Consider the following 26034-nt stretch of genomic DNA (forward strand, 5'->3'; position numbering starts at 1 on the left):
CCCATGGCTAGGTCCATGAAAGCTAAAGAGAGACAAATACAAACATGATTTTCAGCACAAGGGCACTAACATTAGCAAAAAAAATATTCTGGATGAACCAACAACCAGAACAAATCAATTATTACCAGAGCTAAGCAGCACTGGCAAGACTGCCCAACACTGCCTCTGAAGGGTAAGGAACAAAAATACAAAGGAAAGACAGTATTTGCAGTAAAAGCTGATGCACTGAACCTTCAGTGACACAGAAGAAAGTTGGTGATGCACACCTTCTATATGATATCAGCGCCGAACACTGCAATGACCTGAGAACCTCAAAGCTGTAAACAGCATTTTAAACTCTGAAAACAAAGCGGCTTTGCAATGATTCTGTTAACATGACAGGTTTCAAGAAGTATCACAGCAAAAGAGACTCCCTTGTGTATTGCCTTTTTTTAGTAATGAGGGACCTAATTTCAGGAGGTGTGCTGAACGTCTCTGTTCCACAGATTTCAGATCCTGAAGAGCTACTTGAGAAATCTGAATGAGAATGCCACAAAAAAGGGTTTCTCAGTCAGAACAGTCTAATGTTGTGAGGATTGCTGACTACCTTACTCTCAGGATGCCTGAGATTTTCTGATGTAATGAAAAAAAAAACCCTGTTCATAGGAAAATGCTTCTAAGCAAGCCAGTAAGAACCCTGAAGCAACTAGGGACTTCCCTGTATCATTCACACTGATGGCTTGACAACCAACTGGGAGAATCCTGATCTAAAAGTTATTATTTAAGTTTCCATATAGCTCCATGCCTCTGACACTCCTTATGTAGGACTCTTCTCAAAAACAGAGAATCTTTCTTGTCCTAGAAAGAAGAGTGCGAAGTCTCAGTTTCCCATGGTGCTTCAGAAATGAAATCCCAGGCAGTTGGAAGGCACTGCTTAACTCAGCATGCTAATAAGTGAGGGAATTTAACTGGCTGTGGTGATGAGGACATCAGAGTCAGATTACTATCCTGACATTCATCTCTATCCACAGGAAGGGATCTTGAAGAGTTAGAGTATTTAATGAAACCTGGTTTGTTTTAAAAAAAGCTCCCAACTAGCTATACTTATGAGAAAGATTTGCTTAAATACTATTCTGGTCTATCAACCAGTATGTAGACTGTAAATGCCAATTAGGCATACCACAGCAAGACACAGTAACACACCAGTGTTTCTAGACCATTCCCCCCATGCTACAGCACAAGAGAATTTGCATGTGGCTAAAAGAGACTCCTGTCAAGTTACAAATTCACTGGTAATTATGACTAAGTCTTGTAGAATTTTTGAGCAATTGAGAAAACTCTTGAACTCTCTTTAAAACTGAATAAAAAGTGGAGAACTGATTTCCATTTAGAATTCCTTGTTTATGATTTTCACATTAACAGCAACAACTGACTATACGAAGAGAAAGCTATCACTAAAATGGTGCATCTTACAAAGACTGTATTCACCACTTTCCAATGATCTGAACAAAAGAGGCATTTACATTTCTAGAAATAAAAATATTCTTTAAGAGCACCCTATTTACATTTTCATTTATTTCCAAAGTTACTTAGATTTCCTTAAGAATCATATTGCAACCCAAGTAAAGGACAACTGGTATTCTTTGAAACAGGCTTATCAATGCCTTAAGATGCAAAATAGAAGCAGAAATAAGGAACCATGATTTCCAGACTGTCCAAGTGAAAAGTAATTTATTAATTTTACAAGTGACTATTCTCTTTGTATGTAACAGGAGCAGCAAGGAAGTCTTTGCAATATGTAAGCACTAGGAGTTTGCTTTCCAGTGCTTTAATCTTCTCTGAAAATAAAAGTAATTTTGGAAGCAGCTGTAGTGTGTACACAGTTAGCAAAATGCTGGTAAAAAGGCTAGATGCGAAGAGACTCCTAATACATATATGCAATTTTGGTCTGAACACACATTAATAAAAAGGATGGTTAAAAGCAACCTTGAGATTCCTCAAAATGTGAAAGCACTGCGACATTCACTCCTATGTTAATGAAGACATGAAAAGGCATAAAAGCTGGTTATCTGTATATTAACATACAATAAACTAAGTAACAAGAAAATTAGATTTATGATTGAAAGGGGTCTTTGTCTCATGGAAACTAATGTTTCTCTGAGTACAATTCAGCCTATTAATTTTTGTGAAGTAAAACTAATTTCAGTCATAAGACATCACTCTATCAATTCACTAGTCCACTCATGAACAATAACATAAGGTGCTTCAAAGGACTGTCTAAAACAGAACTACACACCTGTATAGTATGACTCGCTCTCAGCCACAGTTACCTCATTGTTAATTCCTGAAGCATAGAGATTAATCAATAACTGTGGATGCCCTAGTTACTTGTATATCTAACCCTCTTCTGAGTCTCTTTAAGCTTTTGATCTCAATTATATCCTGAGGAAAGATCTTCATAGGGCATATATGCAACGTTTATGCTTCAAATTTAATCTGTAAAATGTGTTTATGAGAAAGAGCAGTATTATGATCTTTTTACATTACACGGTAGGCTCGGTATGCCATTCATTATTTGCAATAAAACACCACTGAAGGTGGCAGAGCAATTACTGCCTTAACATTAGTAAAACCAAATTCAACTCCTTTTTAAAACCATGGCAGCATCTAGAGCCAGTTACATTCAGGCCAGAGGTTGAGGGAAGTGGAACTAAGGGCAAGGAGGATCACACAACCTTCCATAGTAATAATACAAGGAACACACACTATAAACTGGGAGAATACAATTCCTTAATCATCCCTTCTTCTATGCATCTCCAAAGAGAAAACAGCATAGCACCCAAAACAAAAGTATGAAGATTGTATTATTCAAGTAGAAAAATTATTCTGGATCCTGTTTGAGTACAGATCTAAGACCCAGCAGAATAAATACAACAGAGCTAAATACAACAGAGATTAATAAAGAGCAGTCCTACAATTTCAAGCCAAGAAAATTTATTTCCTTAAGTGATACTTTGACTGCACATTCTTTGTAAGTAAAGAGCACTCATGTATTTTTGCTAAAGTCCATCACTGCATGGCCAGTGAACACTTCCAGGGATGGGGCAGCCACATCTTCTCTGGGCAATCTGTTCCAGTGCCTCACCACTCTCTTAGTAAATATTTTTTTCCAGTCTCTAACCTAAATCTACCCTCTTTTAGTTTAAAGCCATTCCCTTTTGTCCTGTCACTACATCACATTTCAGACAGGGATGATGGATGAAGATCAGATGTGCAGGGATGCGCAGGCTAACAGTTTTCTTTGTCTTTGCTTAGATTTTATCAAGGTGAGACTTCGTGTATAGCTCCACCAACAGCAACATGATACAAATACAGCAGGGAGAAATTAGAAAGAACTGTCTTTGTTACTGAACAATAGGAAGTTCACTGAAACGTAATTGAAAGCAATCAGCAGAAAAGGAAGATACCAGGAAAGTGATGCTGAATTAGGTACAACTGTTTGGTATAACAAATGTACATTCCGCTTTCAACAGCAGCAATGCTCATGTGGCAAAACTATTTCTACAAAGGACAGAAAAAAAACAAGTTTTGTTTTTACTTAGCACACCCTCTTGGGATATACTGCTTAACTTCAAGAAAGGAATTATGCACGAGTAATTAACTACTGATCTGATGAGGCATTAATACAAACTATCTAGATCAATCAGCTGACTTTGCTCTATTGCACTTAGGGAAATTTCCTGATCTTATTTCTTCTCATAGATTTTAAAAATATGTAAACTGCTCTGTAAACAAATACTCCTAACAAGAGGAGTTCAGCCATTTTTTTTTTAATCAAACTATTAAAACAATTAAACTGTATTTTTAATATAATTTCATAGCTAAAACATACAAACCACAAAACTTCAGTTTTAGAAAAGCTGGCATATGAAACAACTATTTGTCTAATAATCTTACTAGATGAAAGGGAAATGAAGTGTATTTTGAAACATGAAAGCTGTATGATTTTGAAACAAACCTTGTCCATTAGTTTACTTGCATGAAGACTCAAGCTATTAAAGAATATTTTCTTGCTCAACAAATGCATTTCTTCAATTGTTGTCAACAGTGTGGCTGCACTGTTTCCTACAATACCACTGGAAACAAAATTAAGATTAATTAAATAATGTGAAGGTGGGGCAAACATGACAAGGTCAGATACTTCAGAGTGCATTTCAAATCCAGTTTTTCTCAAAGTTGAAAATTTACAACAAATAATTGCAGAGAACAGTTCTTCATATTAGCAGAGAGATTCAGTCATAAGATGACTGTGAGAACAAGCATTATCAACTATGTCATTAAGCAGATATTAAGTACAGGCTATCTAAAACTCTGCACAACCTTTTTAGTAGAATTATAAAATTTACTGGATTTATGTTTTGTTACTCTGTAAATCTATTTATGTTATAGAAAAAAGATTACATAAACAAAAAGGATTGTTAACTAGTCTGTCATACGGTCTGTTAGGGATAGCATCATCTCTCTTCTTTCTTCATCATGATGAATCCAAAAATACAAGAATTCATGCCTTTCTATTCACTGTCAAGCTATTACACTAAACACAAATATCACACAAACCTTTAACGACACTACCTGACCATGCTTCTTTTAGATACACCTTCTGTCTAAAATAAAAATCCTTCTGAGTTACGAAAATGGCAGTGAAAATTCACAGCATCATAATAGGACTAAGTTAAACCAGTATCTTGATTTCCAGAATATAGTCTTGTTGCACTTAATATATCATTTCTCTAGAAAACTGCATTTTTCCCTTCAGGTGCACTTCCTCTAGGCAGAGGAAATTATTTCACTTAAGGTACTTCGATGGTCTTTAATGTAATATTAAGACTGAATGCAACACACCTCTCATTTTAACATCACATTTTCAACTGCATCCAGAAGTTGGGTAACACTAACGGGTAACACTAACTTTGGAGACAGAAAAAAAAAAACTATTTTTTTTTTTTTTTACAATAAGATTAGGTCTTACAAGCATTCTACCATAGATCTGCAATGCCATCATAGAGGATTTTAAATACGGTGGGAGGTGCACAAGAACCACTTAAACCAATCTGCCCAACATCTAGATACCTCTTCAGACAGAAAAGCTCAAGTAGTAATATTTGTGATTGAAATTCTCAATAATTCAATCCAGGGATGTGGAGGTAGATTTTTCTGCTATTGCTGTCTCTAACCAACACGAACTACTCAAGAGTTACAATGTATAAAACCAGTAGTTCTGGCTTTTCTCCAGTTTCTGTGCTCCTGGTAGAACCTGGAAGGTTGGAAGATGGTTTGTGTACCTTCAAGAGTGAGATACAGAATGAGGCAAGCATCTTCCCAACAAAAAAAATCCAAGTGCATTTAGGAAAAATGTATCAAAACAGAATAGTTTAAGGAAGAACACCTGAAGTTCTAGAGACAATTCAATTCTAACATTTTCTCAAAAAGGACTTGATTTTGTCTTCTTAAATGTTTTATATAGGTTTTTTGTATACTATCTGTATCCACACAGAACAATAAGGAAAGTTCCTGTGGCAAATTGGTGCTATTTTCCAAAGAAGATCTGATACAAATGAGGAATGACAACAGGTATATGGCATCTGCTTGACATCTTGCACGTTTCTTCTTGATTCCATAGTACAGAGCAGGAACTAAGCCACAAAATACTATTTTTACTTTAATCTTTATACAAACAATAAAAAAAAGGCATCTTTAAACATGCTTTGTAATTATGCATACCTGATTGTATGGTGATAGAACTTGAGAAGATTAGAAATCTTGTACAGTAAAACTGCTCCTGGCTCAGCAACAATGACCTGCTCAATTCTAACCTGCAGAATAAAGAAATACAAACTTCCTTCAGGTCATACATTTCAAAAGCCAATGTCTATGATTTTACATGCAATATGTCTCTTTTTTGAAAAAAAAAAAAAAAACAGGAATAAATTTAAGAAGAGAATGTCAACTTAATGGCAACATTCTCCTTGAACCAAAATGCTTCTTGGTTGCCAAGCCTCTGCGTAGAAAATCAGCAGGTATATATATTCTTAAAAAAAATAAATCCTGTTTACCAATACATTGCTGTTGCAACTCATTATTGGAAATCTCAAAATAAAGAGATGATCTGATAGACTAGAATACCAGTACATACTGGAATTCTCCCCAGCACTTAATAGCAAGAACAGCTGCAAAGCTGCAAAATCCCTAAACTACAACAGTTGATCATTAGCATCATGCAGCAAGTCAGAACATGCAAAGCACTAGGTATTTTACCCAAAAGACAATTTCACTTGGATTAGTTTCCCCTTCACTTGAAGGAGAGATTACATACCTCCCTACCAGTATTTTATAAGATATAACTAATAACCAGCTATGTTGACTGATTATCTCAACTAGGAGATACTGGCTACACAGACCAAAACAGTGCTCTCTTCCAAGTTGAACAGTTGATGTCTTGTCTCCATGGTACACACACTCCCAATCCACTCATAAAAGGCTGCCCCCAGGGTCAATCTTTGGGCACTTATGAAGCAGCGACAGACAGTGACTTACCACTGAACTGTTTTCCCATGTGCCTGTGTCTGAAAGGCCTACACACAAAATCACCAGCTGACACCCACCCTCCGAATTTATCTGTCTGCTGTTCAATGGAATGCGATGTGCAGCAGTGCCTTCATGTCAGAGCCAGCTGCAGGAAGAATTAGCTAACATCATGACTTCCTCAATCCCCTCCCTTTGCATCTAAGTCAGAGACCAACAACAAAGAATAACTTTTGACAGTCATTCACAATGCTCAATGCACAAAGTTGATTTCAACACTCACGTGAAGTTTGCTCTTCAATGTGTATGTATATACAAAAGTGAATATGTACAAACACCCCTCTCCAGTGTTGCATAAAAGGTCATTTGGGCAGGAGTGCCAAGTACAGTCAAGGGAAAAAGAGGAAAATCAAAATATTTAAAACCCCCCCCCCCCCCCAAAAAAAAAGAAAGCAAAAGCAATAAAGAAAATAATAAAAAAAAGATAAAGACAGAATAGACAGAAAGAGGAATAACATACAAAAGATTTTGGAGTTAGGAGACAAAAATGAGAATTAAAAGAAAAAAAAAAAAGCAAAGCAGGAAAAGAAGCATTGTTGCTTCCCATACAGAAGTCTTTACTGAAAAGGAGAATCAAAATTTGCAAGTGACTCAACCTAATCTGCTCAGGGAAGTCCTGGACTTAGAAGTTCTTACTGTTTCTTAATCCTATGCATCCTGTAGTCAGTTGACCATAAAAGATTAGGTAAAGTCTATATAACGCATCAAAAACATTGTCTTAGTTTGACCTCATCTTCCTTCTGAAGAGAAAGTCCTGTGGTAAAATATACCACTACTGAGTACTCAAGATTCACTTGGATGCCTAAAACTCAAAGCAACTATCAGTAAGAAATGTGGATAATTTGTACTGCATATAAGCATAACCCTTCTTCGAAAGTAAGAGAACTGCTTCAAATAGTACATTCACATGGAAAAGCATAAACCAGTAAAAAAATTCTGAATAACTCTTTAAGTATTTAAAAGTCCTCATGGAAATTCTACAACTAGGCTTTTATCAGATTATTTTATACTTCAACATCAATTCAAATCAAAGTGACAGGTTTGCAAACATCAGCAGAAGTCCACTAGAAAAGCAATATACTGTGGTGCCACACAACTACAAGAAAGAGTGCTTTCCCTGAAATTAATGTAGTTATTTTTCTTACAGTGGACAATCTTCAGAGCAATGTATTGTAGAAAACACTTCTCCAAAGTGAGTCTATTTTTGCTTTTCCTCTCAACATGACGGCTTGCAATTATCTAACTGCACTGTATGAAGGCTTCTCTGCTTGGTTTTTTTTTTCTGCTTTTTTTCCTTATGAAACATTTTCACAGGAGAAACTGTAAGTACTGCATATTTTATTTTGGGAAGTCTAGACTGGCAGTGAATTAATAAGTTGCATTCTCTTTAAATACAGAATATAATGAGAACTTTTTAACTGCTCTTTCAGTTTTTTTCATTTTTACTAGTACAGTAACTACCAACAACATTTCAGGGGATATTTCTATGGACAGCAGAAGCACATCAGTGTAAAGAGTTTGGCAATCAAAATGGAAGGTATTTTGTACCAAACTGTACACACCACAAGTACTCAAATCAAGACTAAAACTCCCTGATTTAAACAAAGGTTTGATTCTATCCCTAATTATTTTGTTGGAACACACAGAAATACTGAACTCAAGACATCAGCATTCAGCACTAACAGACCACAGAAAACCTGGTAAATATCTTAAAAAAAAAATAAAATAAAAAGCAACCTGTGATAATAGTTTGTTCGTCTGATATGACTCGGTGGATAAAGAACTGGCTGGATGGCTGCAAGCAAAGAGTTGTGGTCAATGGCTCAATGTCCAGTTGGAGACCAGTAACGAGTGGAGTCCTTCAGGGATCGGTGTTGGGACCAGTCTTCTTCAACATCTTTGTTGCTGACATGGACAGTGGGATTGAGTGCACCCTCAGCAAATTTGCCAGTGACACTAAGCTGTGCGGTTTGGTTGATATGCTGGAGGGAAGGAATGCCATCCAGAGGGACCTTGACACACTTGTGAGGTGGGCTGATGCCAACCTCATGAAATTTAACCATGACAAGTGCAAGGTCCTACAGCTGGGTCAGAGCAATCCCAGGCACAGCTACAGGTTGGGCAGAGAAGAGATTCAGAGCAGCCCTGTGGAGAAGGACTTGGGGGTGTTGGTTGATGAGAAAATGAACATGAGCCGGCTTCAGTGTGCAGCCCAGAAGGCCAACCTGGGATGCATCAAAAGGAGCGTGACCAGCAGGTCGAAGGAGGTGATCCTGCCCCTCTACTCTGCTCTCATGAGAGATCACTTGCAGTATTGTCTGCAGTTGTGGTGTCCTCAACATAAAAAGGACTTGGAACTGTTGGAACAAGTCCAGAGGAGGCCATGAGGATGATCAGGGGACTGGAGCACCTCCCGTATGAAGACAGGCTGAGAAAGTTGGGGCTGTTCAGCCTGGAGAAGAGAAGGCTGCGTGGAGACCTCATAGCAGCCTTCCAGTATCTGAAGGGGGCCTATAGGGTTGCTGGGGAGGGACTCTTCATTAGGGACTGTAGTGACAGGACAAGGGGTAATGGGTTAAAACTTAAACAGGAGAAGTTTAGATTGGATATAAGGAAGAAGTTCTTTACTGTAAGGAAGGGTGGTGAGGCACTGGAATGGGCTGCCCAGAGAAGCTGTGAATGCTCCATCCCTGGCAGTGTTCCAGGCCAGGTTGGACAGAGCCTTGGGTGGCTTGTTTTAGGGTGAGGTGTCCCTGCCCATGGCAGGGGGGTTGGAACTAGATGATCTTAAGGTCCTTTCCAACCCTAACTGTTCTATGATTCTATGAGTCTATGATGGGTGGTTTTCAACAGGTCAAAACCTAAAAGCTCTGAAGGACAACCACAATTACATGGCAACAGGCACAAACTGAAACACAGGAGGCTCTGTCTGAACATCAGGAAACTCTTCTTTTACTGTGGGGGTGAAAGAACACTGATGCAAGTTGCCCAGAAAGGCTGTGGAGTTCAAAACCAGTGTAGACAAAGTCCTGGACGACCAGCTCTGGGTGGCCTGGCTGGAGCAGGGAGTTTGCACCACATGACCTCCAGAAGTCCCTTCCAACCTCAACCCTTCTGTGATCCTGTGACATTCTAAATGGCACTTTCTTCTTACCAAGAACTTACATAGAGTATTCAGAACCTACCTATTAACATTTGAGACTAAGTATTTGACAGCTGGACACAGTTGTTATAGCTACAGCATCCTATGAGAAATTTATTGTAATAGTATTTAGTAGAGTAGATTTTACTTCAAAACCACTTTGATTTATGTGCTGCATGGTCAGACAATTACTGGTATCAGCTTCACCTTGAGTATTTTATTTTGTGCTTACATGAAGCACATTCAATAAATAAGACAGTCTATCATTTGATGGAAATCATTATTAAGGATTTCTATCAAATGGGCCTATTCTAACGTTGTAACTTAAAAAAAGACAAACGGGCCTATTCTAATGTTGTAACTTAAAAAAAGACAACTGTGGAGGGATGTGACAGAAATATAGCAAGCCAAGGCAGCATGAATATTGCAAGTAGGAAACATTTTTCATGGTCTCTTTCAATACAAGAGCTGGAGTTGCTAAATAAAACAAAACCAAAGTGAGTTGGCTTTCCACAGAGTTAAAATGTGCACTTCCCTCCCGCAGGATATGTTATTAATACCAACATTTTATATCAACTTGACATATTCATGCAGGAAAAATCTGCTGAGGTCTATTAAATACAAACACAGTAGCTATGGTTCAGTGAATCTTTAGAAGCCCACAAACAGGCGAGGAAACTATTCTACCAAAGTTTCATGACACACCTGCGTAGCCTGTACTCTTTTCCCTAAGCATATGACAGTTGCTATGAAAAACAGGGTAGTAAATCAGACAGACATTTCATTTGACCCACTACTGCCATTTCTATTGACTTATCCCAAAACCAATCTTTTATATGTAAGCATTCCCAAACTTAGGAAAAAGAAAACAAAATCAAGATACAGACTTAGTATCCTAGTATCTCTCACTATATGGCTAGTTAATCCAGGTATCTATGAATTACACAGTCTTTAATTTTGGAGGCCTTTATGTTTCTTTATTAGATGATAATCTAATTAGATGAAAATCTAATGCTTAACCAAGAGTACTGAAAATACACTGCAGAGATGGGGACACAGGTTCTAGAAAAAAAACCACAACACAACATTTTTCATGTTCAGAATGCTAAGAAAACAAAATACTTCACCTTCAGAGGCCTGCAGACACCTTCTGTGATGTGTCCAACTACTTCTTGAATATTTTCTTCCACACCTACAGTTAATGTAAACACATACTAAAATTATGCAAATGTAATTCTCTTTTCTTCAAGACTATAAAACAAATAAACAAATGTAGAAGCTACTCCTCCATAAAAAGCATTATGAACTGCATGTTTTTTTCCTCCACAAGACTAGTTCACACCTCCACTGAACTTCAAATCTAACCATTAAGAAATAGCTGCATGACAAAACAGAGTCCTGAAGAGTCATTACCTTATGCTATATAACTGCTTTCTAGCACAGTATAGTGCCTGGTGATTTGAGGAAGAAGGAGCCAGGAAAATCAAAAATGATCTCGCAAGAAACTGTCAGAGTAACGTTCAATATTAGCACTTCCCGAGATTAAAGAGGGGAAAAAAAAAAAAAAAGGCCAGTGAGATGCTCAAGGAGCAACAGTACAAACCCATTTTGAAAGGTCTGAACCATAAATACACGTGTCTGTCAGCATTCAGTGCTGACGTGCTCATGGCATTGTTATCAATTAAACGACATATGTACCTCCATACTACCACGTGCTGCAGCATTAGCAAATGCTTCCTCTCCAGCAGCAACTGAAACTCATCTTTTACAGAACTATATACAAAAGAGAATATTGTCCTAACTTACCGTGGAACACAAATGAATTGTTGCATGGCAACGAGTACTGTCATAAATCAATCAAACTGAAAGCAACAGATCTTCAAGCTCTCACTTCAGTAACAACTCAGAATAGATTTATGGAGAAAGCAATACTTTAATTCTAATTTAAAACTTGTCAACAGGAGTTCATCTTCAGATGGGACCCATGCAATGAACAGTAAACAAACTGACTGTGACATGTGATAGAAATCAGGTGACCTGAAGCTATATTTTACAGATCTTATAACAGACTAAAAGAGTTTACCTCTGAGAGTAAAAATTATCAGAGATCTTTGCCAATAGCCCTTTACACCAAGCTATGTCAAAAACCACGTAACAACTGATTTCAGTGTGGTGGCTGTCAGAATTCCAGCATATTAAATTGGCAAGGTAATAAAAATATGTTTATCTATTCAAGTATTGATATCAAGACAGAAACCAAGATGACAAACCACAAGACGTATGGTCTGTTATGCAACAGCCAGATACACCCTAGCAATTTACGCTTTTTTTTTACTAGGAACAGTCACACTTTCACTGTTCATCAATATAACAAGCACCTAGCACATATTTGCATTAGTGTATCTAGACCAGATTGATGTAACAACAAGTTGTGTATGAAAGTTCTAGCTGAAAGTTCAAATACCAAAGGACATGGAACCTTTATATATCGCATTCTTGTGCCTTCACACGTATTTTCATGTCCCATTAGAGTATTTTAGATTCAGCAAACAGTAAGAAGAAATCTTCCATCACAATGGGTTATGTAACTCTTGCAAGTTTCAGTATGCCACACTGACATAAAGGAATTATGCAATAAACAACTCTTAGAGACCCAAAATCATTTTTAGAAAACAGTTCATTACTGAAGTTCTGCTTCTGCCTGCCTGCTACACCATTTGTGTATCCTACATGTTTGTGTACCCTTCTGTAAGAGAGATATCTTTCTTGGACTTTGCTTGGCTTCTGCTCTCCAGTTGGGTTCCTATAACTCCATGAAAAAAAATGGGTTTCTACGGCATCCCTTAAATAGAATGCCTGAAATTCTTCCTTCCAAGTGCAAGATCTCTGTAAGACTAGAAGGCTCCTGTCAGCAGAACACCCAAGCTCCAAAGAAGAGAACCAGATGCTTTATGCTTGTCCAATATAATGCTAAATAGTTAAACTTCTCTGAATTTGTTTTCAGTGCTTAAAATTTTAATAGCATTTTTGGTCAGATTAATTTTAAAAAGTTAACATTTGAAAGCTGAACATTTTAAAACTTTTTAAAAGGTATTTGCGAATACTCAATTATGGGCTACATAGTTTGCTCTCTTTTAAAGTAAAAACTGGGATAGGAACACTTCTTCAGCAATGTGGCATTCACAGTTTTTCTTCCACTAAGACCAAATCCATCTTTACTTCACCCCTGAATTAAAATAAAAAAAAAAAAACAGTACAAAAAAACCAGTACCATCTGCAAAAAGCTACTCAGGTTGAAATTAAAGTTAAAACATTTGACTAACCTAACTTTAGAACCCTGGTTAGGTGTCTTATCTATAGCAGTTGCTTGGGCTTCCTCTATAGGGAACGGAAGAAAAACCCCCGAACAGTTGAGGTGAAAGCCTCCAGAAATGCCTACATTAGATCTAACTTTTGGTAAGATCTGCCCTCTGGAAATGCAAATCTCTGTTGTTAACTGTAACTGCAATTAAAAACGATGTCCACTTTTAAAACTGGCTATGTAAAATTAAGTCAATCTCTGCTTGGAACCTGCACAACAAGACACCTCAAGACTGCAGGGAATTCAACTTGAACCTCTCAGTACTAGAAACACTGTACTCACTGATTAGCCACTACAAACTCAGAATCTGTATTTATGTAAAGCATATAATCTCAAGGTACTTCATCCAGCTACAGTTCCTATAAATATTTCTTATTAAATCTAGGGGTATCCCATTAAGTACTGCTTTGTCTTGCAGATCTTATTGCATAATCATCCTTGTCATCAAAACAAATCTCCCAAAGATGCAGAGGTATAGTTAACAGACAGCACCTCCCAGGCTTTGCTGCTTCCAGTATGAAGCTAAGAATCCTTTTTTACGTTTCTTCAGAACTGTACAACAGTGATGGCAAACCCATTCCTGGACAGCTTAGGAAAACATATTTTTCCTTCAGACAGGAATACTGAATCTCTTGTTCCTACTCATCTCTTGGGAAAAAAAGTTCTGACCTGGTGATTTAAATAAAAAAAAAAAAAAATCCTCAAAACGTTTATATGCTCTGGATTCTGAAGTAATTTACTCTGATCTATGACTGAAATGCTCTTCATACATCTAATTACATGGTCATAACATCTCAGACTAATGCCCTGACAGAAGTACAAGGGATTTAATAGCTAAATAAATCACTGCATGAAAAGGTAGAAAAATTTCATAATAGAATGAAGGCCTAGGCAGCAGCAGTAGCCCAAGCAACAGCAGAACCATATACGGTAACAGGCTCCATGAGGCCAACTTGTCCTGAAGGACTCCCCAGTTACAGCAGAAGCATCAGACATTCACCTGCAAAGTACGTCTATGTCTTTTCCTCTACCATCAAACCATCACAAGGCCTGCTTTCCCATCTCCCTGAGACAGTCAGTAAACAATATTAAATTCACTTCTATAGTACTCTGTGTAACTGTAGATAAAACTCAACATTGCTTCAGTTAGATTTACAATATTTCCTAAAGTCTCCTTTCTCATACTGTTAATTAGGAAAGCCAACTGCTTGATGAGACGCTCAGCATGACCTGGCAATGTGCGCTCACAGCCCAGAAAGCCAACTACATGATGGGCTGCATCAAAAGAAATGTGGCCAGCAGGTCAAGCAAGGTGATACTGCCCCTTTACTCTGCTCTTGTGAGACCTGACCTGCAGTACTGTGTCTGGCTCTGGGGCTCCCAGCACAAGAGGGACATGGACTTGCTTGAGCAAGGCTAAAGGAGGGCCGTGAAGATGATCAGAGGGCTGAAGCATTCCTCCTACGAAGACAAGCTGAGAGAATAGGGCTTTTTCAGCCTGGAAAAGAGAAGTCTCTGGGGAGACCTCATTACAGCTTTCCAATACCTAAAGGGGGCCTATAAGAAAGCTGGAGAGGGACTTTTTACAAGGGCATGTAGTGACAGGACAAAGGAGAATCTACCCTGACAGAGCAGCCTACTTTGACCTCTGTAACTTTACATTATGTCACATGACAGAAAAAAAATTACATTTTACTTGTAGCATAGAAGAAAAAGAATTACAGAGAGAAGGAATTCTATTTTTCAAAATTACTGAACAAATGAGCAAGGCATAATAGGAATACTCAACATATCAATAAGCAACCCTATACGGCAATGTTTTTGGAGACATATGTATTCATACATTTTACAGACAATTTTTTGAACTCTCAGCTACAGTCTAAAATGTCCCTTTGAAAATTTAGTGTAAATCTGTTACAAGCATAGTAAAATGAGAAGAGTGCATTTCGAAATATTCTTTGTTAAGGGTTTTCTTTTGATAAACTGCAGTCACCACCTATTCTGAAATTATTCCCAGGAAATCTAAGCTCACACTCTCGTAACTGTAGCACAGCCCAAGAAATTTATCACAGATAAATCACAGACTTATCACAGACTTAACTTTCTATCACTTCCCAATTTATGTTTTAAAATCTAGTATTACCTTCAATAGTTACAAGCTTTAACATAGCTTCTAGGTGCTCTTTTTCAGAAGCTGTAGCTTGATGCAACCAGGCCAGCATGTCTCCTATGTACCTAAAGACAGACAGAAATTTGTTTAAATCAGAAGTTTATGGTGTCAGGGATTCGAAATGCCAACAGGCAAAAGAAGAATTACTTCACATACATTCTTGCTAGTACTGTACCTCAGAGGATCATGTGAGTGCATTTCAATAGGGCGGGGAGTACCACCCAGACCTCCTCTAGTGAGAGCATCTATAAAGCCACGGACCACAGCACTCCTCCTAGCTGTTCCAAACTCATCCAACGTGTACCTGTTATTGAAACATGAAAATAGGTAAAACAAAACAGTTCACCTTATCACAGTTTACTAGCTCAACTTTACAGTTAATACAAGCAACCATTTTTATAGTTCTAGGAATCTTGCATCAATATTTCTGATATAAAGCATTCAAAACTATCTGATTTTCCCATCTAATCTAAGAAGATACTAAAGGTAACTACTTCTTGACCCTCCCATTCTCTCACCTCACGCAAATACATAAATGAAAAATCAGCTTTTACATTTTTCTACATATAAACACTTAGACATGTGTACATGACTAGTAGCAAAAAAATTACTTTCATTTGATACTTGTTCACTGGTTTTAATCAAATTAGTCTTAGATATTTAATCAATGGACAATTACAGCCCAGAGTGCACAATCTCAAATGGCTTTCTGGTAGTAGAGAAGATACCAACAACATACATGCAGCTCATTTTTTGGAGCAGGCTACCTTCCTACTGGGGCTGATGCATGATAGCAAACGAAGGATGGGAACTGAGCACTACTAACATCCCTGCTACTGCTGCTTAGAAACAGGATTTCTGCAAGCCACGTAGCACTTCTTCAAAAACAAATTTAAGCATTTTGAACAAAACACATAAATTACAAAGGAGAAAAAGAAAATACTCATGACAGTTTATTTTTCCAATATAAATGCCAAAGCATAAGCATGGTGTCACTCACCAATGACACCCAGCAGCTGAACAGATAGAAAAATAATAACAAAAAGCATGTTATTCACTGACTAAAGTTAAATGAGTACTGCATTCACAATTAACAGATGTGGAAAACAAAAACAAAACAAACAAACAAAAAAGCCCCAACCAAAACCCAAAAGAAAATAGTATACTCTTTTAAATAGGTAACAAGTTCTATTAGATTTCTATTATGCTATAAGAAGTCATAGGGATCCTTCACTTTCGCTCTTTTTAATCAACATTACTATTTGGGGGGGGGGGGGGGAAGCACACTGAAGAATTCACAAATTTCTGTTTAAATCCTTCATACACTGTACTTGTTAACTCAGAGAGTAAATAGCTAAGTTAAAAAAAGAAGTCTAATGAAAAAGTCTTTAATAAATTGCTATTTACAAAAATTATGCAATTAAAAGTGGGAAAGATCTGGGAGCTGCCAACTACCCACAGACCAGGAGTAGCAGCAGTGCAGTGAAGTGTTCGTAGAAACCAGATAAGCTTTTCTTTTTTCCCCTTTCATAAACAGCAATATAATAAAACATTAAAAATACAGCAGCAAAACAGATCTTGGGTTCTTGTTATTAGATTTGAAAACAACATATAATAATGATAATTTTGTTTTAAAAAGAAAACTACTAGTCTTTGTTTTGCTCTCAGTAGAACAGGGTACAAATATTACAAAATCCTGCATCTTAAAAAATTCGGTAATAACTGAATTTACACTTGTTAACATTTGGATTCTTTTCAACCCAGCTTCAATTTTTAAAACCCCAGTAAAGCAATGATCGCTGGGGGGAGAGGAAGAAGATGAAGTAAAAGCTCTGAAAACCAGAGTGGATGATGGAAGAGAACACTGCTTTGAGCTACGATGTATTTCCTATGAAACAGTTTTGTGTTACAACCAGGAAGAGGAAAACAAACTGAAATGCTTATTTCACAGCCCTAGTGACTGCAGTTCCCAAAAGTCCATCCATGGCACAACCTTTCTGCCATCCCAAGTTAACAAGACATAAGTCCATATAAGAAAACAAGAATTTGTAGCTTTGTTTCTAAACTCCTGCCTCCTCCATCTCACACACTTTCACCTAATCAAATCACAATCTTTATCAGATGCAAGGGCAATGATCTAGAGAAATCACACAGCAATGCTCATACAATTTAAATACTTTCTTGTATGACATAATTTTTACATTTTAAACTCTGTTATGTACTGAAGGTATACAAAAATTTTTGGAATGCAATAAATTAAATCTTAAAGCATCAGTATTGCAATTTTCACAATACTTCTGTAGCAAAGTAGTTAAGCACAATAATCTATGATGAGAGACATATTGCTACATCTTCTACAGTAATGTTTAATTTTGCACTTTAGGCAAGAGAGAAGTTCTACCTACCAAGGGCTACCTTCAGTAACACTAGTACTGCTGATAGTGAGAGAGGTGTCAGAAGAAAAATAAAGTCTCTTTCGCAGATTCATTTTAACCTGGACAGTTGTGGATTTATACAGAATATATTTGGGTTTTTTTTCCCCTAAATGTTCAGAAATCAAAATAATGGTTTTATGAAGTTTGCAAGCAACATAATTTAACAAAATAAATATTTCCAGAAAAATAAAACTGTTTCCATAAATGCCCCTATAAAATGTTGTGAACACAGTTGTGATTGATCCCTTGCAGCTGTGAATGAGGGCCTGGAGGGCACAAAGCAAGAAAGGACTCCGTGGTCCGCAGCTACGACACAACGCACTGCAATCACCACATGTAGTAGCTGGGGAGGTCAAGTGACACCACCTCCCTCACATCAACCAGCAGAACTGACTGAGCATGTCAAGATGTGCATTCTCTCGCATACTGACAGTATTTTTAAGGTCCACTTGCGCTATGCATTTTCCCCATGAAGAGCTCCATGGAGGTTTACACTGTCACACCTTTGCACATTTCACACTCTTAAAGACAAGGCTAGCCTTTGACAAATTGCCTAAGGATTCTGCTGTCCTGGATGCCTGTGGCTGAAAGTAATTTGCAATAGCTGCAAAATGTGATGAATGCAGTTTTCAAAACAAAACCCTAAAAAGCAAAGAAGTGGAAGTACCTCTTCAGCTGCAGTCACCCCAAATAAAAGTAGTTCTTACACTGCCACCTCGTGGTTTAGTTGTCTCTACTAAGTCCCTTCAGCAAATTGTGGTTTTTACATATATATATATATATATATACACATATATATATGTATGCACCCCTATGCTTTATATGCCCATATGCAATAGATTTTTTTTAATAGGTTACTGTGCAACTCATAATGGAAAACATTCTTACTACCAGAAGAATTTCAGTAAAAGCTAATTTAGCCTTTATCAATTTTAATCTTTGGGTATGTAAATGAGACAATCACATGCTTTGGACAGCTTTTTTTTTTTTTCTTCAGAAAAACCCTACAATGACAGCAGCAGAAATTCAAAATTCCCTTAAATAAAAACAGTCTGACATTTTACTTTAATTAGAAACCATTAAGTTGGAAAAAGCCCAGTGACATTTACTGTACCATAATTATGTCAGACTCCTGAAATTTAAAGGAGTTGAACCATCATTTTTTTATATTTTTATTTTTAAAAAATATCTGCCACAGGACTATATTGTCACCATCCTTGGTACTGTAATTCATGCCCATCTTTAAATTTTATGGGCTGGAAATACTCCTTTCTGTTAGAGATAATAGTGAACATTTACTTACTTATACAGGACAGGTCTATCTTTTAAAGCTTCCATGGCTTGAGCGAGCACTGGAGAAATGTCACATGATTCTTGTGTCAAAGTCCTGCATTCATCTATAAAACACCAACACAGATAAAAGCGCATTCTTTACACTGTAAGACCTTTTATAACAAGTTGTCAAACACAAAAATCAGTTAAAAACTCAAGAGTCTATTTTTGATTTTGAATTGAAGCCTTCAGAATATGCTACCTGGCCTACTTTGTGTTAATGTAACTAAATTAGCAATAAAGCATAAAGCAATACTTCACTGCAAAATGGATGTCCATCATAAATTTCAACAAGAATAAATATTAAAGGAAGCTTAATATCTATTTGCACCCCCACGTGCAAATGTTAAACCATTCAGCCATCAGAATTCTGTCAGGCTCCTTTATAACTGTTTACTACATTCCAGATAAACTATTAAGAAAAAAAGGAGCGATTATTTAAGCAAGCTGTGGGTTTGTTTTGATTGGGTATTTTTATTGGTGTCTGTTTGCAAGTTTTTTGTTGTTGGGATTTTTTGTTTGTTTCTTTTTTGTTTGGTTTTGGTATTTTTTACTTTAATCACATTAACTTTATAATCTTGTACATTCCATGCAAGAATGTAGAAATCACGCAAACTAAATCAAACATCAGCATAAAATTCACTAACTTATCATTAAGGTGAAACCACAACCATTACCTGAGGTTTCAGCATGCACTGAACAACAGCTAATGAATACAGTATCGCACTGCAGCATAATTTTTTTTTCCAACAAATCTTCTTGTCAAGGTACAGGTACAGAGAACAATAAAAAAGCATCTACATTTTACACTATCAAGATGTAATATCAAACACTGATGCTTGGATCCATGCAAAAAAAATAATCACCTACTATCATGCAAAAGAGCATCCTTATAAAATACGGTTGTGTTGAGTTTTTTTCTTTTTTTAAAGATAATAACCTACTCCTCCTACTAAACTCGATCTTACTACCGGATTGTCAAAACTGAAAATGTCCCTGAAACCTGCAAGAAAATGAAATGCCACACACTTAACAATTTGGTTAGACTACCAAACTGTAGTTGCTGTTCTCTGTGGAAAACCATCTAAAAATACAAATAATAGACTTTTACTAACAGAGATAAGATTAGCCCCAAAAAGGAGAGAATCTCCAATTAACTATTTTATTCACAACAGATCTTTCACTAAGAAGGAAACCCAAAGCCTTGTTAATGAATCTTGGAAAGAGTTTTTGCTGAGTTCAATCCACATGAAGGAATTAAAGGAATCATCATAATAATTTTCATAAACATAAAAACATTTAGTCCTACTTTGAGTCCATCTGTAAAGTCGCTCGTAAGATGTCTCTTGCAGTAAAGCCATCTGTTCCATAATTTCCAAACTACAAGACAGAAAGATTTTATTTGCAAGTACTATTTTAGATAGTACTAGCAAAGACGTGCAAATCAAATACACCATTATTAAAATAATGAAAATTTTAAAAGATACTACCATTCTTCAGTGTTTTGTGCAATACTCTCTATAGTCATAGAAAGTAAAGAATATAACCTTGCTGTAACTTCTGCTTTTAAATAGTAAATGGCTAACTTACACTCATTTATGTGGCACTCACCCTGCCCTTTGCTGATTTGTCCGGAGGAGAATCTTGACATCATCATGAATTTGCTTTACTCTTCCCAAAGCCTTGAAAAAATCCTAAATCAATAATAAATAAATAAACAAATAAATAAATAAATAAAAATAAAAGCAGAGTTCAAAAGCATTAGCTTCTTAGCCAGATCTCTAGCACTCTATACTCCCCATTTCAATTCCATACTTACATTCCTTACAGGTCTGTGTACCAAGTGCTGCTTTTAAAATACAAGCCCCCCTTTGCCACTCCTCATTTTTCATTCCACCTTAAAAGCCTCTGGAATTTTTTCTTTCCTGTTGTATCATGCTTTTCTTCTACAAAACCCCAAAAAGTAACAATAGCAGCAAAGATGTGTTTTTAACCTGTCTTTTACATAGCATGTGTGTATTTTACATTTATTAGTTAACACTTCAGGGAGATTCTGAGGACATTACTATGCATTCCATCATCTTCTCCCCATTAATGTTAGCAACTATCATGTTTCAGTTTGCTTTTTAAAGTACAAGGACTACAGGTTGATTTTTTTGTTTTAATATAATGGGGTAACAATTTCTAAGAAAAAGAAAACATTTGCAGTAGAGTAAACCAAGTTTTTTCAGGACAATCTTCCCTCCCTGTATAACTCAGCAGCAGCAGTGAAGAAAAAAGAAATACCCGAAAAGACACAGACATATGAGCAAATGGAAAAATCCACTAACATTTTCAAACATATGTCTTACAATGAAGACATCTTTCAGACATCATGGAGGGGACTAGTTAATGCAGATATAACTGTTATATCTTCTGTGATTTGAACACAGTTTGCCTCAGGAAAGTAGAGTTTTATTCCAGCATAAGTCACATAAAAATATATACATTTTAAGTGAAGTAGGACACTGACTGAACCTACTGCCTTGCATCAAGTGTGTTGAAGATGATGTTTATTAAAACCCAAATCCTTCTTCCTTCAGGGAAAAATAAAAACCAAACCAAAACAAAACAAACTTTAAAAAACTGCCAAAAGAAGCCTGACTAAAAATGTTTTAAGCACGCTGGTTGATTCTATCATAGGGAAAATGCACACACACAATTTTACTGAAGTCTGCCATTTCAGTAGCACAACTATGACTGTATCTCTGTTACATCTGCACATTTTTTAGACAGATCAAAGTATCAAAGGACTAATCCTCATTCTGCTGCAAGCTGAGCACTGAATAAATGGCACAGCACTGCTGTCATTGTTCCCTGCAACATGTGTTTTTAGAAACCTGAATGCTCTTTCACAGTAGTAGCTGGCACAAAAGCACACAGCAATTACTCAAGTGCACAATCATTTAACACATTCCATTTATGCTTTCATTAGCACTGTTTATGGTTATCTGTTCCATGTCTTTAATAATGCTATAACTGCAACTACAGACAGGATGCCTGTGGAAACAAGATAGTACGTCTCAGCAGGTAGCCTACATTTAAGTGAAGGTTTCTATGCAACTACAATAATAAAAATCTGTTAGGTGTACTCAGTTCTCTGGTTATTCAGTTTCTGCTTTTAGTGCAGAACAATATGCCTTTCTATTAAAACCATAAACACTCAAAAACTTGTTTTGGAAGGTGCCTAAAAATGAATCAGCACATAACATCTTCATCAACCATATGCAAAATGCACACAGGCACAAAGGTGAAGCGCTGCAAATTTCTCATTTGCTTTATTTGAGTATGATGAAGTTTTAAAACATTTTCACTTAAAATTCAGAGTTCATAAAGGTCTTTTTGAAATGAAGAACCATATGATAACTCATTTGCCTCTTTAACTCATCATATAAACTAGAATTTAATGTTGATTTTCTTTCTTGTTCCTTGAATCTTTCATGACACATTTCCAACTCATCAGAAATTCACCATTCTGTTAAAAGGTAAGCTCGTCTATAAGAAATTAAATTACAAACTGATAATAAGATCTCATGTACAATTCAGCTAGGATGATTCTACATTTTAGTTCAGGGCAAAGCTTTTAATATTCATTGAGATACCTCAGTAATTGGCTCATCTTTTGTGCCTCGAAGGAGGTTCATTTCATCTGCTGTCAGTTGGAATTTTGCTATAAATGCATCTGCAACTTGTGCTTTCATTTCTAGTCTCTGACTGTAATAAAACAAAGTGAAGAGGACATTACTTTTTTTATGCTCATTTCAGATTTACTTTACATATTCATACTTTTGGAAATAGAATTAGCATTAGAAATCAGTGTTATTAAATTATAACAGTATGTTCTTGCCACCAAACACTTGAGTTACATCTTCACATACAATTTTCTATTACGCTTACCTAGATAACTGAGTAAAGGCAATATAATGGTAAGTTTGCACATATGAAAAGTAGTGAGTTCTTTTAAAAATATTACTTTAGCATTTTTATCACAAATTATCTAATTCAGATACTTTGTGCTCATACAGTTGTAATGGTTGCAGTTATTTTCTTTCAAATTCATCAAGGAAAGAGTAAGGTTTCAAGTCACACTTTCTGAGACACACAAACGGCTGTAGCATCCTAAATGAGAAAATAATCATCTAATAGACCCATTTCTTTTTAACAACATACAGTCAGGATACAAATTTACCAATCTCACAAGCAATCAAAATGTAATGGCTAACTCTCTTGCTGATTACTCCCCCTGAAACGAACACAGCAGGGATGTAATATGCCAACGCCATCTTGTGGACAGTATCGTTTTGCACGTTTCGTCATACACATTACAACCACAGGACCTGAATGAATATAGTTTTATTCCACAGGAAGGGTCTGTAATTCTTGTAGCAACAGAAAATTAGCTCAAACTGTGGTTTGAGCACACAGCATTCCAGGAAATAAAGACTACTTTTTCAAGACATTGAGAAGACACTAGTTATCTGTAGAAGAATAAGGCTCCATTACATCTAGATCATTTCAGCTTCCAATGTAGTTACTGCTAGATAAACACACTTATTATAGGGTGGTAAGACAGGCAAGGACACTTCTAATACTGACTGCAATAATTAAATTTCCCTGCACGATCAAAGCTTGAAAAGCAAGCTTGCTTTTATTTACTCCTTCTCTACTATTTAACTAGTGTCTGGACTTCATTCAGCCGAAGAAGCATGGAAATCCAGCTTCCTTTCCGTAGACATGGATAACCTTCCCATCCTGCAGTATCACAAACTCTTTTAGAAATCAGATCAAATATTTTGCAAGTGTCAGTGCTCTAGCATACTGAACGGCAAAGCATCAATGAAAAACTATAGCAATTTGCAAGCCATCTTGTGGTAGCTCACTATAAGTGAGGAAGAACAGGAAAGAAGTCTAAAAGGGAGGGCTCAAGAGTGCATGCACAGCTCAGAAATAAGAAAATGAGGATACAGGAAAAAATGAAAGGTATCTGGAAGAGAGGCAAGAGACTGAGAAGCATCATGATGGTTTAGCAAGGACATGGAGTCAGTTTTCTAAGCACAAGGAATGGGGGGGCATGGAAAAGTGACAGACTTAAGAGAGAACAGAAAGTACCAAAAGACTCTGGGTGCAGAGAAGGGAGACATGTCAAGTGATGGGTCTAAAGGGACTGAAGTTGCCCCGTCTTCTCTTTGAATAACTTTATTACCTAAATCTCTCATATTGGGGTGAGGACATGCAAGCCTATTTTCAAACCTAAACAGAGCTGGCACTGTTCTCCAGCCTCACTGATGAAATTTTCTGACACAGAAATTGTGGTAGACCTCAACACAGTGCAAGGAGCATGGAAAAATATCATTTTGAAGACATTCAATAAATTTTCAGCAGGAAGAATAGGCAACAGAATCTGAAGAGAGGAAGCCATGATGTAACTTCAGCTGGAGACAGAGATAATACCAACAGAAGCTGTCTACAAAACATACTTAAGAGAATTAACAGACAGGAGGATTTAACAGACAAAAGAGTATTTAAATATTAGGTTTGTGAGAGAGTTTCTGATGATAACTCATCATTCTCATAAAAGAGATGAAAGATGGCTCAGATCTGCTCTGCAGTGACATATTTCATCATTACACTGATGCCATGGCAGCCTAAACCACGCTGCTCAGGCTGCCTTGGCAATCCCTACTCATCCCTCCACTATAATGCCCTTTCCAAGGTACATTTCCCTTGGAATCTGATCAAGGAACAAATCTGGAAGGAAAAAAAAAAAAAAAAAAGTTTTTATTTTGTTTATTTTTGGGGGGTGGAGGTTATACATACTCTCTAATTCGGTTTACCACAGGCCTGTACTAAGGCACTGCGGGGTACTAAGTTCTGCCCACTCCTTGTTGTAAGGGGTGTGCCAGCACAGTGAGCTGCCAAAACAAGGGGGCAATAGTTGCTCCAAGTCTCTCTTCTTGTGATGGAAATCTCAATTCAATACAAAACCATAAAGCTGGAAATACAGTGGATTATCCCTCCCTTTAGGGAAAAGAAGGAAGGTAGGAAAGAGACTAGAGAAACAAATAAAAGATTTCTTTGGTTTTGACTGAAACAAGATCTTCCACAAACACAGATGGGATGTTGAGAAACTTTTCTGTTCTGTCAATGCGTGTATTCCCAGAGTGCATAAAATTTTAAGTTCTCTTACAGAAAATTTCCATTTACCATTACATCCTGTTCTTCAGATTATTTGAATGTACACTTTCACCAAACTGACAGCAGGGAGAACCCCGTATTTAAGAAATGCAATATACTGGGCAACACAGTTGTTTCAGTTTGCTTTGCAGATTTTGCTGGAATCACTTCAAAGAACAAGGACCAGAGTCAGGAACTGTACAAACAGCAAGTTCATTAGTCTATGCTGGAATTCTGAGCTCCCGTCACTCCTGAGAAATGAACAATGGCAGAAAATCTTGCTAATCAATCTCTCTCTGCTTGCAAGTCCTCACTCTGCACAGTCCATCCTCTTGCTTTTTTTTGCTGCTACAGAGAACAAGGTTCAATAAAACATCTTGCTTTAAAGTCATTCTAATCTCTGGCTGTGTCTTTGGCTAATATCTGCTGTAACTGCTCACCCTCTACACACTCCCAATAATTAACTTATATAAAACCGAGCAAATATATTAAACTCCAGCACTCTAGGAAGCTGAAAGTTTCACAATGTAAACACAAGATAACACCCTCAAGGTGGCAGCAACGTTTTACCTATCTTATTCAAGACAAGTGATTCGGAGGCGGTGAGAAACACCTATCCTAAACCTAAAAGCATGTGTCTGAAATTTGATAAAGCTATTTCTTTCGGGCTCTTTACAAAGCACATGGGAGTTCAACAAGCTACTCAGTTTCAAAACCCAGGTTAGCCACCTCTGCTGACTCTGGCTATGAAAGTTGCCTT

At 36.9% G+C, this 26034-nt stretch overlaps 1 protein-coding gene across 3 annotated transcripts in view; it reads right to left on the reverse strand.

Annotated features, from left to right (window-relative positions):
* Window positions 1-26034, reverse strand: part of COG6 (component of oligomeric golgi complex 6) — a 54960-nt gene that overhangs the window by 15639 nt on the left and 13287 nt on the right. For all 3 annotated transcript variants that reach the window (XM_062614975.1, XM_062614973.1, XM_062614974.1), the window contains exons 5-13: window positions 22703-22814; window positions 20673-20755; window positions 20371-20441; window positions 19033-19126; window positions 15470-15598; window positions 15268-15359; window positions 10891-10955; window positions 5761-5852; window positions 3998-4115 (exon numbers count right to left, since the gene is read on the reverse strand). In XM_062614975.1, coding sequence (XP_062470959.1) covers window positions 3998-4115; window positions 5761-5852; window positions 10891-10955; window positions 15268-15359; window positions 15470-15598; window positions 19033-19126; window positions 20371-20441; window positions 20673-20755; window positions 22703-22814 — 856 coding nt within the window. The remainder of the gene's footprint in view (window positions 1-3997; window positions 4116-5760; window positions 5853-10890; window positions 10956-15267; window positions 15360-15469; window positions 15599-19032; window positions 19127-20370; window positions 20442-20672; window positions 20756-22702; window positions 22815-26034) is intronic.

Source organism: Pezoporus occidentalis, unplaced genomic scaffold, assembly GCF_034315485.1.
Source record: "Pezoporus occidentalis ecotype Australia unplaced genomic scaffold, CSIRO_AGI_Poc_V1 ctg18, whole genome shotgun sequence".
Taxonomy (NCBI): Eukaryota; Metazoa; Chordata; class Aves; order Psittaciformes; family Psittacidae; genus Pezoporus; species Pezoporus occidentalis.